This window comes from Canis lupus, chromosome 17 (genome assembly GCF_003254725.2).
Source record: "Canis lupus dingo isolate Sandy chromosome 17, ASM325472v2, whole genome shotgun sequence".
Lineage (NCBI taxonomy): Eukaryota > Metazoa > Chordata > Mammalia > Carnivora > Canidae > Canis > Canis lupus.
In genome coordinates, this window is record NC_064259.1 from 49435580 (window position 1) to 49448592 (window position 13013).

Sequence of the window (13013 nt, forward strand, 5' to 3'; positions counted from 1 at the left end):
ACTCCCTAACCTAAGGTCCTATTAACCTTATGGGTGTTGTTACTGAATCTCTTTTAAGGATGCTGTTGGTGTGTGTTACATACACTGTGGTACCTTCTTTACGAGGACAGATGAGAGAAATTTCTCTTAGGTCTTAGTATCAGAAATACCTATAATGCTTTTGAAAATTTAGTGTGTTTTTATATTACAGACTTGTGTAATTGATCACAAAATTTTAGCATCACCAACTGCTAGAAAACTGCGAAATTCATGACTCACTTCTAGCAACTGTATCCACAGGTATATTGATCTCCCCTCTGGCTTCACCTTGTCTTCTTATCAATCACAATCCTTCATTTATTTATTTTTAAAGATCATGTTGTAGCTCATCCCTCCCTGGATTTAGTTTAATTTTCTGTCATTCTAATTCTTCATTTACTCAAAAAAATCATTATTGTATTACTTATATATGTGTGTGTGTGTATCTGTGTATTTTTTTTAAACACCTAAAAGTTTCTTGAAAGACAGGGAGGAACGAATAAACCATAAAGCCCCAAACAAAAAAAGCCAGGCACTATTGTTCAGAATGGAGGTCATCCTAAAATGGAAGCTCCCCTGTGCCAGGGGTATACTTTGCAGATTCTGAAGCATTTAGCGGCAAAGCCCTTCATTCAATTACCATTCAAAGGGTAATTCATAACTGAGTGTTGAAAAGAATGACAACTCACAATAGCACTGTACTACACTTTCTCACTCTTTTCCAGCTGGTAAGAAATGTGATAGTGAGGAAAGGGCAATTGGCTTTTTTTTTTCAACTGTGTGCAAAGCTTAACTAAAAAGTCCATGAAAAAGGCAGTCACATTGCCAGATGGAATTTGTAGCCATGTACCTGGATGTGTTTCCTTCTGGTGTGCTCAGAAGTCATTTGGGGATGATTCATATTCAATGCTTTCTTGTTCTTCTTGCTCCGCCTCTCAAGGTATCTCCTCTGATGGTCAGTGATGCTGCTGTATAACTTAATTTGCCTGGGTGACAGACAAACTCTCTCATGGCCAAAAGCTTGGATCAGTCGGGCAGTGTCAATGGTGGAGATGGAGCTACTCCTCTCCTGCAAGGTCACCTCTCTATCTGTTTGGGTCAATATATCTGATTCCACAGGAGAAGTGGTGGTGGAAAGGAGGTTGGTGGCAGTATCTGTGAGCAGCTCACTCTCCTCTGAGGGTCTAGAATCTGAAGAAGTGTTGTTTCTGTAGTGAAAATCTGGCTGTTTTCTCAGGATATACTTATCAAACTTAATCTGTTCAATTTTAATCTGATTGGATTTTCCAGCTTGATGAGTAGAAAGCATCTTACTTTTTTTAAGCTCTCCTGCGTTTTTATGAAATTTCTCTAGGCTTTTATACCGCTTCTTTTTCTGAAGCTTGCTTTTCTGCTGTTGCTGTCTACCACTCCATTCCTTAACATCTCTTTCTCCTCTGCTATCATCTTGTGTGCTTTCAGAGGTCCGGAGAGAATATGTGATGGGATTCTGAAGAAGTTTAGCCAAACGATCCAGTCGATCCACCAAGGAAAGTTCTTTCCTATCACCAAACTGGGGAGGCCTCTGTTGCCTCTGTCGCTCCTGATACCTGTTCCAGAGTTCATTCAAACTCACTGTGTGCTGAGCTGTTGGCTCTGGGGTGACCTTATGATCCCTTTTTTGATCATTAAGTTGTTTGTCACTCTTTGGATTATCTCTAGCCCGACTTTTAGCAGTATGCATCACATCGTTTTCCAAGTTTACATTGATACTGAGGCTCTCTATTCTGGTATAATCTGTCTTTGTCTTTTCCACATTTTGACGAGGGGAAGGAAGACTGGTGTGTTCTCTCTGTTTGTCTGGATGATGCTGAAAGAAATCCTTCAGAGAATGCCTCATGAAAACACTCCTCCCTAAGGATTCATGGCAAAAATCTTGATCACTTGGTAGGTGCACAGGATGATGAAAGTAAAACTTGGCTGACCTGAAGACAGAATGGGTAGTATTTTCAAATTCTGAATGACATCTGGACTCTGAAAAGGAGAAAAAAAAGATTTTGAAAGACTTTCAAAATATTTGCGTTCCCTTTAGAAATGGTATTCACACTTAATTCTCGAGATAAAGATACCTAAGGAAAGGGCAGTTTTATGTAAGGTTTCAGAAAATGCCCTGCCTGCACAAAGGATTCTAGCTAGCCATGTGCCTATGGGCCAGATTGGCACAATAAAACTTCAAGGGACTAAGGGTAAAAAGACTTGGATTCTAGGTTAGGTTCTGCCAGAGGCTGGCTGTTTGACCTTAGGAAGGCACTTTAGTTCTCTGGATTATAACAGCAACTGCTATGTATTCACTGTCTGCTACATGTGGAGTGTTATAATAAATGCTATATCTCTTTTTTCCTTTTAATTCAATCTTGTTGATAAAACTAAGAGATAGGTATTGTTAATCTTATTTTCAGTTAAGAAACCTGAGACTTCATTTTCATCATTAGTAATTAAACAGGTAGGATTTAAATAACATTCTAATATGTCTTAGAGGCTTTTAAAATTCCTTTCTCTGATCCATCTTCACATTTTTCCAATTTTTCTTATTGTGGTAAAATACATCTAACATAAAATTTACCATCTTCAGTTTTTGAAAGTCATTATTCTATATCAAGACAGGTATTTTTAGATGTAAGAACATCTTTCAATTATAAACCCTGACTGTACACACTAATATACACATCTGTGGAGTAGAAACAAAGACATAAATGTGCAACAAAGTAACACTTTTGACTATGGGATCCTTTTTGCCCACACTACAGATTACTGGCAATCAGAATGTTCATTAAATACTGAGAACCCCTAAGACAATTTGCCTAGACTACAGTAAGATACATGGATCTGCTTTTATATCTAAAATATAAAAAGACTCTCAAACCTCCCAAAAAACCAAAATCCAGGACCAAATGGCTTCACAGGTAAATCCTACTAAACATTTGAAGAATCAATACAAAATCTTCTCAAAGTCCTCCAAAAACTATAAGAGGAGGGAACATTTCCAAACTCATTTTATGAGGCCAGCATTGCCCTGACCTCAGACAAGGACACTACAAGAAAAGAAAATTACAAGCCAATATCCTTAATGAACATAGGAGCAAAAATCCTCAACAAAATATTAGCAAACCAAATTCAACAATATATAAAAAGGATTATACATCATGATCAAGCGGGATTTATTCTAGGGATTTAAGGATGGTTCAACATCCACAAATCAATGTGATACATCAAATTAACCAAATGAAGGATAAAAACCATAAATTATCTCAACAGATGCAGGAAACGTATTTGAGAAAATTCAACAACCATTCATCACAAAAACTCTCAATAAAATATAAAGGAATGTACCTCAATATAATGCAGGTCATATATGACAAGACCATTGCTGACATCACACTCAATGGTAAAAACCTAAAGCTTTTCCTTCAAGATCAGGAACAAGACAAGGATGCCTATTGTTGCCACTTTTATTCAATATACTACTGGAAGTGCTGGCCAGAGTAATTACGCAAGAAAAAAGGGGAAAAAGGCATCCATTCCTATCCTCTTCTGATCTGTTCTTCAAATAATAATCTTTAAAAATGTAAATTGACCTATCATTTTCTATTTAACAACTTTCTCTTACTCTTATTCCAATCATGCTGGCCTTTCCCCTCGTTTCATTAAGTAGCATAAGGATGGGAAAGCATTAGGCAAAAAATTGAATGTAAACATTCAGTTTGGGTGACTATACAATTTACAAAGTAAAGGCAGTAGGTAAAATAAGGTAGGAAAGGTTACTTGGAACCAACTGAACAGGAAGCCTAGAAATGTATCCACCCATATATGGTTAACTGATCTTCAACAAGAGTGCTCAGAATACCCAGAGGGAAAAGAACAGGCTCTTGAACAAATGATGTTAGAAAACTAGATATCCACATGCAAAAGAATAAAATAGACTCTCACTTTACACAAAATCAACTCACAATGGATTATAGACTTAAATGTAAGGCCTGAAACTATAAAACTCCTAGAAGAAAATAAAGGGGAAAAAGCTGTATGACACTGATCTTGGGAATGATTTCATGGATATGATCCCAAAAACACAGGCAACAAAAACAAGTGGGACTACCTCAAATTAAAAAGCTTCTATACAGCAAAGGAAACAACAAAGTGAAAAGGCAATGTATGGAATGAGAGAAAATATGTGCATACTATATATCTGATAAGAGGTTAATGCCCAGAATATATAAAGAATTCATATAACTTAAGAGTAAAGAACTTGAACAGACATAAAAATGGCCAATAGGTAGATCCAGGAAGAAAGAATGAATGGTAGGTGGATATTTGGGGACACATTACATGGGGCTTGGAACACTAGGCTAAGGACTTTAAATTTACTTACTACTGGAAATTAAGAGTCACCATACCATATTGAGCAGAGGAGTTACATGATTATGGCTGTATTTCTGGAAGGATACTACAGCAATTGGATAAAAGAAAATTTCAAAGGGCTAGCTACAATATATTAAAAAATAAAGCAAAAGTATGGGGTGTCTGGGTGGTTCAGTTGGTTAAGTGATCAACTTTTTATTTCAGCTCAGGTAGTGATCTAAGGTTGTAAGGTCCAGCCCAGCAGTGGGCTTGTAGTCAGCATGGACTCGGCTTGAGATTCTCCCTCTCCATTTGTCCCTCCCCCCAGCTCACGTTCATACTCTTACTCTCTCTCTCAAGTAATAAATAAATCTTTAAGAAAAAAGCAAAAGTAAAAGAATGAGGAAACAGATAACATGACTGTAAAATATATTTGTTTTCCAACATCAGTATTTTTAATCAACACAGTCCCATTGACTTGGGACTGAAGTAAACTATATAGTAAAGAGTAGAAAATAAGCAAGTTGAGTGCATGGAGTATAACGGGCTCAATGAACAATGAAAGTAGATAATCCTATCACATGGCAGTTATTTTTTTTTCTTTTGGTCAAGCTCCACGCCACGCTTAAACTCATGTGATTCACAACCCTGCGATCAAGACCCGAGCTGAGATCAAGAGTCAGATGCTTAACTGACTGAAACACCCAGGCATCCCTCATAGCACTTCTTTAAGAGTAAAAATAATAAAAAAAAAAAAAAAAAAAAAAGGGTAAAGGTCAAATCATTATCTACTTCTGATAATGTGTTAGTTTAATACATTACTGGCAACTGTGATCCCTTTTCTCAATATCAGAGGATTTACAAAATTCTCTCCAAATATATCAAAGTATATTAAAAATGATTTACTACTTTTTAAAAATTAAAGTTAAACATATTCATTGTAAAATATTGAAATGATGCAGAGAATTTAAGGTGAAAAAGGGCTCTCAGGCCTACTTTCCACTGGCCGGTTCTGTATATCCATTTAGATAAAATGCTGCCAAGTAATACACAATATTCCCACCATTTGCTTCAACGTGGATGGAACTGGAGGGCATTATGCTGAGTGAAATAAGTCAATCGGAGAAGGACAAACATTATATGCTCTCATTCATTTGGGGAATATAAATAATAGTGAAAGGGAATAGAAGGGAAGGGAGAAGAAATGTGTAGGAAATATCAGAAAGGGAGACAGAACATAAAGACTCCTAACTCTGGAAAATGAACTAGGGGTGGTGGAAGGGGAGGAGGGCAGGGGGTGGGGGAGAATGGGTGACGGGCACTGAGGGGGGCACTTGATGGGATGAGCACTGGGCGTTATTCTGTATGTTGGCAAATTGAACACCAATAAGAAATAAATTTATTAAAAAAAGTAATACACAATATCTGTTCAATGAAAAAAATATTTTATGTATATGCAAGTATTTTATATTAACTGATTTGACATACCATAATTTAACTAGATATTTAGGTTGTTTCCAATTGTTTATTCCCCTGAAAAATGCTGCAGTGAGTATCCTCGTGTATGTGTGTGTGATTTTGTATGTTTGATACAACTTTATGTGTAGAACTCCTGCAAGTGGAAATGCTGGGGAAAGGAAACATTTATTTCAGTTTTAGTAAGTGTTGAGAGTTTAGATAAAGTGGTCCTATATAATATTTCTGCCTCAGCATCCATTTTCTGTGGGCAATGGCCTTCAGGGGCTTTAAACTAATGCTAGTCCCTCCCTTGAATGCTAGTCCCTCCCTTGTTGTTTGTAGAGAACAAACCTGTAGGGTCATAAGTAAATTTAGTTCCTTCTATGATTTCCCAAAAGTTCTTGTGATAAAGTTTCCCCCACCTTCCAGGTCCTTTCCCATGTGCATGCCTCCTTAGGGTAAAAACCCTGCCCAGCTTATTAAAATACCGTTATTTCTGATTTTGAATTGACCAGTCCAACCTTAGTCTGGGAACCCCAAACTACTCCACCTGTAGACTCCAATAAAGGCATCGCATATCCCAGGTCCTACCATTCTCACTGCCTGCATCTTGCCTTGACCTTCCTGTGTGGCCCCTCAAAGCATGCCATGTACCTCCTCTAGGACTCGTGAGTAATAAACTTCTCTATTTCAATTTCCATGTGCTCTTTTGTTGAGCCACTGGACATCCCAGAGCTCTACTTAACAAATGTTAATTTAATAAAGTCACAACGGTTAAATATTGCCAAACTGCCCTCCTCCTCAAAAAATTTGCCATAAATTTGCACTTCTAAGAGTAGTATTATGAAAATGTCTATACATTTCCCCATACGCCAACAGGACTCTTTATCAGCATCAAATTTATTCATCTGTGCTATTCTAAAGGGCTTTTAAAAATCTGTCATTTAGTGTATTTCTTCAATTATTAAAAAGGCTAATAAGTATTATTTCATATCTTTAATGGCTATTTGTATTTATTTTACCATAAAATTCCTTCTCGTGTTCTTTATTTTTTTTTTATTTTTTATTTATTTATTTATTTATTTTTTTTTATTTTTTTTTCATGTTCTTTATTTTTATTTAGACTATCTTTGACTTAAAAAAATTCTTTGTATATTAAGAAAACTAGCCCCCTTTTCTCAATATCACACTTGATGTTAGCCAAAAGGCCGAGAAGTGATCCCTTTTCTCAATATCAGTCTAAAATTGTTTTCCTACTTTCCATTTATAAATTGATTTTGCATATGATATTTTTCTACCATGCAGAAACTTAAATTTAAAAATGTAGACCAATTTATCAAATCTTTGCCTTTATGACTTTTAGATTTTGTCACCTCACCTTATTAAGTAATAATAATCCATACCTTCATCTAGAATTTTTATGATCTCATGCTCTCTTTTATACACTTAAATCTCTGATATATATGAATTTTGGTAAGAGGAGTAAGGTAGGGCTACAACTTAAGTCTGTACCTCCACATCCTCAAATACTAAGCATCTCTGAATTATTTATTATTATTATTTATTATTTTTTATTATTTGTTGAATTATCCATCTATTCCAAACTGATGTGAAATGGCACAGAGTAGATGATTCTCATTGTATTTATTTATTTCCATTGAAAAATTGAAATGCTCCAACAGCATCCTTTTAAACTATTATGATTGTATAGTTCATTTTAATATCTTGTATGGCTAAATCCTACACCATTTCCAACATCTTTTTCAGACTCATTCTGGTAAAGAAGAATTTTATTTTGTAAAAAATAAAAAAATAAAATAAAATAAAAATAAATTCCAATCCTACCAAAAAGCTGCAAAAACAGTATAATGAACTTGCATATATTTCTCTTAGATTCATCAATTGCTAATTCACAACCATAAATATATAAATATACATTTATATATTATTAATATTTTAATATTTTATCTGAACCACCAGGGAATAAGTTGTAAACATCATGTCTTTTCACCCTGGGATACTATAATATGTATACCCGGGAAAGAGGTATTCTCTGGGACGTCTAGGTGGCTCAGTGGTTGGGCGTTTGCCTTCAGCTCAGAGTGTGATCCTGGGATGCCTGGATTGAGCCCTGCATCATGCAAGGAGCCTACTTCTCTCTCTGCCTATGTCTCTACCTCTCTCTCTCTCTCTGTGTCTCTCATGAATAAATAAAACTTAAAAATAAGAAAGGTATTCTTACTCTATAACATGGTATAATTATCAAACACATTTAACACTAATATATTAATGTGAAGTTTATGTTCAAATTTCAGAAATTTGCCCCAAACTGTCCTTTATAGTCATTCTTCCCCTGGGCTAGAGTCCAATCTAGGATGACTACATTTAGCTGCCATGTCTTTTTTAGTATTCTTTAATCTAGAATAGTTCTTTAGCTTTTGTCCTTCATGACACCTACATTTTTGAAAAAGACAGGCCAGTTATTTGTAGAATGTCCTTCAATTTGAGTTTCTGTTGAGTTTCACTGTGATTAAAGTTATGCATTTTGAACAATTCTATAGGAGTAATAGATATAAATAAACTGTATAAATAAACTTTTCCCCCATACATTTCACTCACTAGTTTTATCATTCACTGATGATTCCTGCTTAAATCTGTTATTACTATAAGGGTTATAGTATGGAGATTTTCTAACTATAAAGAGGAGCCTCCCCTTTTCTTACCTAATCAGTGAATCTTATCTGTCTTAATATCAGTATAGATACATGAGTTTTTTTTTTAAGTAAACCTTTTGATTTAGAATAGACTTAGAAAAACTGAAGATAGTACAAATATTTTCCTATATTTCATACCCAGTTTTTTTATATTATTAACACCTTACGTCAATATAGTACATTTATTACATTTAAGGAACCAATAAAGATGCATTATTATTATTTTTAAGGATTTTATTTATTTATTCATAGAGACAGAGAGAGAGAGAGAGAGAGAGAGAGAGGCAGAGACACAGGCAGAGGGAGAAGCAGGCACCATACAGAGAGCCCGATGTGGGACTTGATCCGGGGTCCCCAGGATCACGCCCTGGGCTGCGGGCGGCGCTAAACCGCTGTGCCACCAGGGCTGCCCAAGATGCATTATTATTAACCAAAGTCTACACTCTGATTTCCTTAGTTTATACCTAATATTCTTTTTCTGTTACAGAATCCCATCTAGGAATACTGCATTACATTTAGTTATCGTATCTCCTTAGGTTATTCTGGTCTGTGAGACTACCTCAGATTTTCCTTGTTTTTCATGATCCTGACAGATTTGAGAAGTACTGATCAGATACTTTGTAGAATGTTGTTTATTTGGGTTTTTGACGTTTTTTTTCAAGACTAAACTCGTGTTATGGGTTTTAGGGAGGAAGACTTTAAAGTGCCATTTTCATTGCAAATTAAGGGTACACACTATCAGCATGACTTATCATGTTGACTTTGGTGTTGACATGGACTACCTGGCTGAGGTCATGTTTGTCAGGGTTCTTCACTATAAACTTACTCTCTTTTCCCTTCCTATGCTAAACTTTTTGGAATGAAGTTTTTATGAGCAATCCATTCTTAAAGAGTAAGGAATTATGCTCTGGCGCTTAAGGGTGAGAGTGTCTACACTCTCCAAACATACTCATACATCTGGAATTCTGCACAGAAGAACTATTTGCTCCCATTTATTTATTTATTCATTCAATCATTTATTTATATCAATATGGACTCATGGATATTCAAACTTTGGTTATAATTCAATACCACTATATTTCTCAAATTGCTGCAACTTTGGTCACTGGGAGCTGTTTTATTTATTTCTTGTGTCCCATTGACATACTTCCATCACTGTAAGGATTTCTCCTCACTTTCCATACTATAAGATGCTACAGGCTCATCTTTTATATTTCCTGCTCCAATCATAGAGTTAGTTGTTTTTCCAAGGAGTCCTGAACATGTCTTTGTGGGTCTCATTTCTGCATTTCATTTTTATTTTATTCTTTATGCTTTTTTACTCATGGTCCCTATGAGTTTTGTATTTGGGGGAATATTTTGAGGTCTTAGTTGAAATTTCATTAGAGAGATGTGCATCTGCTTCAGTCTGGCGTATGAGTTGGCACTACAAAGCTAGGGCCATTTTAAATAAAATTCTAGGCTGAAGTATATTCAGATACACATGTAGTTCTTTTTTTTTTTAAATTTATTTATATATGATAGTCACAGAGAGAGAGAGAGAGAGAGAGAGAGAGAGAGAGAGACTGGCAGAGACATAGGCAGATGGAGAAGCAGGCTCCATGCACCGGGAGCCCGACGTGGGATTCGATCCCGGGTCTCCAGGATCGCGCCCTGGGCCAAAGGCAGGCACCAAACCGCTGCGCCACCCAGAGATCCCACACATGTAGTTCAATGCACCAATAAACTGTACCAATGCAAAATTCACAACTATAAACCTGTATGAGAGTTGATATGCAGTTACAAATTTCAGGATTTTGCCACTGTCTTCTTTCCCTGAACTCATTACCAAGATGGAGACAGATAAGTTTCCTTGCTTTACTCTTTTGCACAGATGTGTTTATTTCTTAATTATTCTTTTACTTAGATTGCAGCCTACTGGAAACTCAGGCAGGACTTTTTCACTATGGGTGTGCCCTAAGTTCTTATTTTGCTCCCAACTTCATGTAGAATTAGCCCCCCACCCCCACCCCCAGATCTACAGAATTCAGCTGAAACCCTTAGGGTGACAGTCTGCTTTAATGCTTAATTATCTCTAGGGGGGGTTCCTGTTTTCATTCTATCTTTGGGATCTTAAGATGCTTAACTGTCATGTCAACCCTGTTAAGTGTTAGAAGATAGTTTTGAGGGGATCCCTGGGTGGCGCAGCGGTTTGGCGCCTGCCTTTGGCCCAGGGCGTGATCCTGGACACCCGGGATCGAATCCCACGTCGGGCTCCCGGTGCATGGAGCCTGCTTCTCCCTCTGCCTGTGTCTCTGCCTCTCTCTCTCTCTCTCTGTGTGACTATCATAAAATAAAGTAAAAATTAAAAAAAAATTCTTTAAAAAAAGAAGATAGTTTTGATATTTTTATCTAGCATTCTAGTTATTTTCAAAGGAGCTTTTCAGGATAGCTAATCCACCATCTTGCCAGGAATAGATATATAGAAAACAAAAAGTAAAATGGCAGATGTAAATCCAACTATTTCAATAATAACAAATGTGAATGGATTAAACAATTCAATAAAAAGGCAGAAATTGTTACAGGTTTTTAAACAAAAACATAATCCAACTATAAGCTATCACAAGAGACATATTTTAGATATAAAGATACAAACAGATTGAAAATGTATGGATGGAAAACATATCATACAAACAGCAACCATGAAAAAGCTGAAATGGCTATACTAGTATCAGAATATCAGAAAAATATTTTAAAAATATTTTAAAAGATATTTTAAAATAAAAATTTTATTAGAGATAAAGGGGGATATTTCATAATAAAATAGATCATCCATGAGGAAATGTAAGGATTATAAACATATCTACCTGATAACTGGGCGCTGAAATACAGGAAGTAAAAACTGATAGAAAGGAGAAAGATAATTCAACAAAAAAAGTTGGAGACCACAATGCTCCATTTTTCATACTCCATTTTCAATAATGGACAAAACAACTAGACAGAAGAGTAACAAGGAATAGAAGACTGGAACAACCCTATAAACCAATTAGATCTAATACTCACCCATAGACCATTCTATCTAACAACAGCAAAATGCACATTCCTCTAAAATGCCTATGGAATATTGCCAGGACAGACCACTTGCTAGGCCATAAAACAAACCTCAATAAATTTAAAAGGATAGGAATAATACAAAGTATGTTCTCCAACCGTAAGAGAATGGAATTTGAAATCAATAGGAGAAAAAGATTTGGGAACAAAACTTTCCAAAATAACCTCTGGGTTAAAGAAGAAGAAAATATAGGAAAAATCAGAAAATCCTTTAAATAAATGACAATGGACTTAAGAGATTACAGCTAAATCTTTTTTCTTTTTTTTAAGATTTATTAATTTGTTTACAGAGAGGACACATGCATGCACGGGGGTGAGTGTGGGTGTAACAGACTAAGTACAACCTGCAGGGCTCAATCCCATGACCCCTAGATCATTGATCTGAGAAGAAACCAAGAGTCAGACACTTAATTGACTGAGCCACCCAGGCACCCCAGATACAGCTAAATCTTTTTTTTTTTAATATTTATTTGTTCATGAGAGACACACACAGAGAGAAGCAAGCTCTATGCAGGGAGCCTGATGTGGGACTCAATCCCAGGACTCCAGGATCATGCCCTTGGGCGGAAGGCAGGCGCTCAACCACTGAGCCACCCAGGTGTCCCAGATACAGCTAAATCTTAAGAGGAAATTTATGGTTGTAAAATGCCTATAACAAGAAAGCAGAAAGATCTCAAGTAAAAAAAACTCTAAGCTTCTACCTTAAGCATTAGAAAAAAAGCAAACTAAAACTAAAGCAAATGGAAGGAAATAATAAAAATCAGAGTGGAAACTAATGAAATAGAGAATAAAAAAAGGAAAAAAAAATGAAACCAAATTGAAATTACTGTAGTAATTTTCTTACCTACAAAGGAAAGTCCAGGCACAGACAGTTTCACCCTTGAATTCTACCAAACATTTAAAGAATTAAAACTAATTTTTCACAAGTTTTTCCAAAACATAAAGGGAACATTTCCCAATTCATTTTATGAGTCCAGTGTTACCATTATAATAAAACCCAACAAAGACATCACAAGAAAACTATAGACTGATATCTCTCATGAATTTGAACACAAAAAGCCTCAACAAAACACCAGCAAACTAAAATCTAGCAACATATAAAAAATATTATACACTTTTGTCAAGTGAGATTTATCCCACAAATACAAGGTTGGTTCAATATCCAGAAATCAATCAAAAGAATAAAACACAAAACTCACTTGATCATCTCAAAAGACACAGAAAAAACATTTAGCAAAATCCAACCCTCTCCGCCCTGATCTCTTTCTTGATAAAAATACTCAACAAACGAAGAACAGAGGGGAACTTTCTCAATTTGATAAAGGCATCTATGAAAAACCCACAGCTAAAACCATACTC

General features: G+C 35.8%; 1 protein-coding gene across 1 annotated transcript in view; it reads right to left on the reverse strand.

The window, feature by feature from the left end:
• ALMS1 (ALMS1 centrosome and basal body associated protein) overlaps positions 1–13013 on the reverse strand; it is a 215606-nt gene that overhangs the window by 39375 nt on the left and 163218 nt on the right. Inside the window, exon 18 of the mRNA XM_035700716.2 lies at positions 869–2031. Coding sequence (XP_035556609.1) covers positions 869–2031 — 1163 coding nt within the window. The remainder of the gene's footprint in view (positions 1–868; positions 2032–13013) is intronic.